Source organism: Nansenia antarctica, assembly GCF_963989245.1.
Source record: "Nansenia antarctica genome assembly, chromosome: 14".
NCBI classification, from domain to species: Eukaryota; Metazoa; Chordata; class Actinopteri; order Argentiniformes; family Microstomatidae; genus Nansenia; species Nansenia antarctica.
In genome coordinates, this window is record NC_137684.1 from 1,232,501 (window position 1) to 1,236,600 (window position 4,100).

A 4,100-nucleotide genomic window follows, 5' to 3' on the forward strand; every position below is an offset into this window, starting at 1 on the left:
ATGTTTGATTGTCTCAGAGGAACACTAAGGTCTAAGTACTGTTAGTTAGCTCATCATTGATTCAGACAGAGGGAGTAACCATGGATACAGACACCTCCGCTGGTAACACCCTCAGAGGATGACTGTTATGACAATAATTCCAGATAAATGGAAAGACTTTCTCAGTGAAAGTGTGTGTGAGTGTGCGTAGGTGTGTGCAGAGGCGCCCCGTCCATAGAGGCAACCAAGGCAATTGCTTGGGGCCACCAAACAAAAAGGGCCTTTTTGTCAAACTAAAACTGTCCTTGGATGAATGTATTTTCAATGGAAATCATGGCATTCAGCGTTCAGTCGCTCTGAGTCTGCTCGCGCTGTGCTTGCGCTGCGCATACATTCATCCAAGGACAGTTTTAGTTTGACAAGCTAAACAATATGAGGGTAGTTAAGAGTTTAACTACTTTTCATTGTGAAATAGCTAGTTTGGTAAAGTATTCCCTGCAATTACGGCGTTATTATATGATCTATAACACCACGGACATCCATATCCGTAACCACGATGGATCAGTATCCACGCCGCTGCCCCAAAACCCCCCTAGTGGGGCCCCGCCCCCTTCTAGCTTGAAATTGACTTCGAGCTGCCTCTCAACTGTCAGCAGCAATCATGATGCGATCGCACATTTCTGGTCACCAAAAAAGAAAAAAGAAACGAGAAGACAATGAAAAACGACACCAGGATAGTGGTAAGTGGATAGAAGCTGCAGAGTGCAAAAATGTAAATAAGATGCAGAGTGCAAAATAAGTATGTATTAGGTAAGATGTCTTAGGCAGGCAGACAGACAGACAAGCAGGCAGACAGACAGACAGACAGACAGACCCAGTGGAGTCATGTAAAATGTAAATAAGAACACCAGTGGTTTCAGAATATACTTGTTTATTGATTTTTTGATTTGTTTATTTATTTGTTGTTCTTTGTCTGTTTGATATTACATATTAATGTTGCTGTTTCAGAATGTGAAAACACCAGCAGTTTCAGAATGTAAGTGTGTTAAGAGTTCTAATAAGCACCATTGTGAGTTGATATTTCATTATTTATATTGCTCCAATTTGATGTTACTACACATGGCTCCTTTGTTGATCAAATACTCGGACGTGTGTGTGACTGTTAATTAATACATTATGACATTTATAATGAATTCCTTTGTTTCAGACTGTTTTTTTACTTACACACACACGAGCGCGCGCATATGCGCGAACTTCGTAAAACCGTATTATATTTTAGTGTCAGGGAAATAAATAAATTTTAAAATGTCCACATCGTCACCCGCCTAAGACCCTTACCAGGGGCCTCCATAATGTTGTTTGCTTAGGGCCCCCAAAAGTCTAGGGGCTCCACTGGGTGTGTGTTAGTGTCAGGGTCAGAGAATGACAGCTCTCCTCTGTCCCAGTCCAGCTGCACTCTGACCCTCTGTGGCTTCTGCCTCACTGTGAGGAGAGTGTCTGGACCACCTGGAACACCTGTATTAAACTCCCAATCAGAAAACTCAAGCCACCAGGATCCATCCAAAAAGCCTGAGCTGCCCTTCCTGTCCGTAGACTCTGTCATTACACCCAGTTCATATTCTGTACTCCCCCCCACCTCAACGTCCCAGCTGTGTGTCCCTGAGTCAAAGCCCTCAGAGCCCAGGACCACAGGATAGGAGTCAAATCTCTCTGGGTTGTCAGGAAGCTGCTGTCTCTCTTCTCTGTATGTCCCACTGGTCAGATCCTCAGACAGGATGAGACGTGGGCCTGCAGTGTTGGGGTCCAGAATCACAGGAGTGTATTCCACTATTCCCTGCATCTTCTCCCAGACTCTGAACTGCAGGTTGCCCAGGTGCTTTGCCACGTCTATCAGCGCTCCTGAAACCTTCTCTGGATCCAGCAGTGTGCTCTGGGCTCTGTCCATGGAGGCCTTGAAGTTCAGCAGGAATGTGATGTCATCAGCTTTTAGCTCCTCCTCCATGGCTCTGTTGGTGTCTGAAAGTGATGATATCTCTCCACTCAGCCCCTCAATCTTCCTCTTCATCACCTGACTCTTCTGCTCCTCTTCCTCCCTCAGTGCAGCGATCCTGACACTCTCTTCATCTCGTAGAAACTGGTGAAGCTTCTCAAACTGCTCCTTCATCTGCCTCTCTGTGTGCTGGGCCTGGCTCTCAATATGTTTAGCTGTTTCATCACAAGTCAGTTTAACCTCTTGAAAGGTCTTCAGCTTCTCCTTTAAGGGTGTCAGTGCAGTCTGGAGTTCACGCTTATGATCCAGTACAGCTTCATCTACTGGGCAACAGTCATGTTTTTTATGCTGTTTTGAAGTCTGACACACCAAACAGATGGGCTGTTTATCCTCCAGACAGAAGAGCTTGAGTTTCTCACTGTGCAGACTGCAGAGCACCTCAGACCCTGCTGCAGCTCTCTGACTTCTCTCCTGTAAGAAGTCCTCACACAGGTTCTTTAACACCAGGTTACAAGGAGGATGCCTGGATGATCTTTTCCTGCACATTGGACATTCCTGAGTGTCTTTCTCTTTCCAGAATTCCTGCAGACAGGTTTTACAGAAGCTGTGGCTACAATGGAGGACAACAGGATCCTTGAAGATGTCACAGCACACAGAACAGGAGAGATTCTCCTCAGAGAGAGAGGGTTTAGACGCCATTTTCTCGCCACCTCCGTCTCCCCTGTAATGGCTTCTGAGGTGAAAGTTCACTTCTGAAAACCCCACCGAGTTGAAGTCAGTAGGAAGTCAAATCCAGATTGTGACGGTGTTGCTTCTTCCTTTGTGGTTGTTTTGAATGTTGATGGTAAATGAGTGTAAAGTCCTTCAGAGAGTCATACATAATATGTAGTGTTGTGGGTCATGCTAGTGAAGCCTTCTGTGTGGTTCACTTCTGCTCTCCACTGTTTCCTGCTCAACAGGTAAGAGGGTGGACCTTCAGACAAGATATGAGTCTCAGTGTTCAAGGGTCACAAGCAGAATTATGTCAGGAATGGGTGCGTGTGTGTGTGTGTGTCATCTTAACACAAACCCATTTCCTGTTGTTGATGTTGTCTTGCATTGTAATTCACCATGTTGACGGTCCTAGTGGTCATACCAACACACACACACACACAGGATAGTCTGGATTAGATTATTGAATTTGTACAGGTATTGGTTTGCTGACCTTTAATATCGTAGCGAACAGGACTGGGAGAGTAACTCGCCCCCAAGCGGGTCTCGAACCCCCGATCTCCCACTTACCACCCGGCCTCACTAACCACAACCCCAAGAGTTACAACCCCAGTCACTAACCACAACACCAAGAGATACAACCCCAGTCCCTAACCACAACACCAAGAGATACAACCCCAGTCCCTAACCACAACACCAAGAGTTACAACCCCAGTCCCTAACCACAACACCAAGAGTTACAACCCCAGTCCCTAACCACAACACCAAGAGATACAACCCCAGTCCCTAACCACAACACCAAGAGATACAACCCCAGTCCCTAACCACAACACCAAGAGTTACAACCCCAGTCACTAACCACAACACCAAGAGTTACAACCCCAGTCACTAACCACAACACCAAGAGTTACAACCCTAGTCCCTAACCACAACACCAAGAGTTACAACCCCAGTCCCTAACCACAACCTAGTGTGGCGAGTGACTAGTGATGTGTGTGGGTTTACTGTATGTACGTGTGTGTGTGTGTATCTCTGTGTGTTTATGTGTGTGTGTGTCTCTCTGGTATGTGTGTGTGTGTGTGTGTGTGTGTGTGTGTGTGTGTGTGAGCAGGTATGTGATCAGCAGCTTCAAGCAGAGGACTACCTGGTGGTGGACCTGAACGGAGCCACGCCCCACAGACGCATGCCTGGCCTGGGCTGGCTGAGACGCTGCTACACCCATGATAGACAGGAGGTACACACACACACACACACACACACACACACACACACACACAGACGCATGCCTGGCCTGGGCTGGCTGAGGCGCTGCTACAACCATGATAGACAGGAGGTACACACACACACACACACACACACACACACACACACACACACATGTCCGTCCTCCTCCACAAGCAGGGGGGGTTATGGGAAACCT

General features: G+C 46.9%; 1 protein-coding gene across 1 annotated transcript; it reads right to left on the reverse strand.

Moving 5' to 3' along the window:
- Positions 1 to 61: 61 nt before the first annotated feature.
- LOC308170443 (E3 ubiquitin-protein ligase TRIM35-like) lies at positions 62 to 2,668 on the reverse strand (the record flags this gene model as incomplete). The annotated part of the gene is made up of 2 exons (XM_080545233.1): positions 62 to 190; positions 1,376 to 2,668. 2 exons carry the CDS (start codon positions 2,666 to 2,668, stop codon positions 62 to 64), a joined length of 1,422 nt encoding a protein of 473 aa, XP_080401359.1.
- Between the last annotated feature and the right edge of the window lie 1,432 nt (positions 2,669 to 4,100).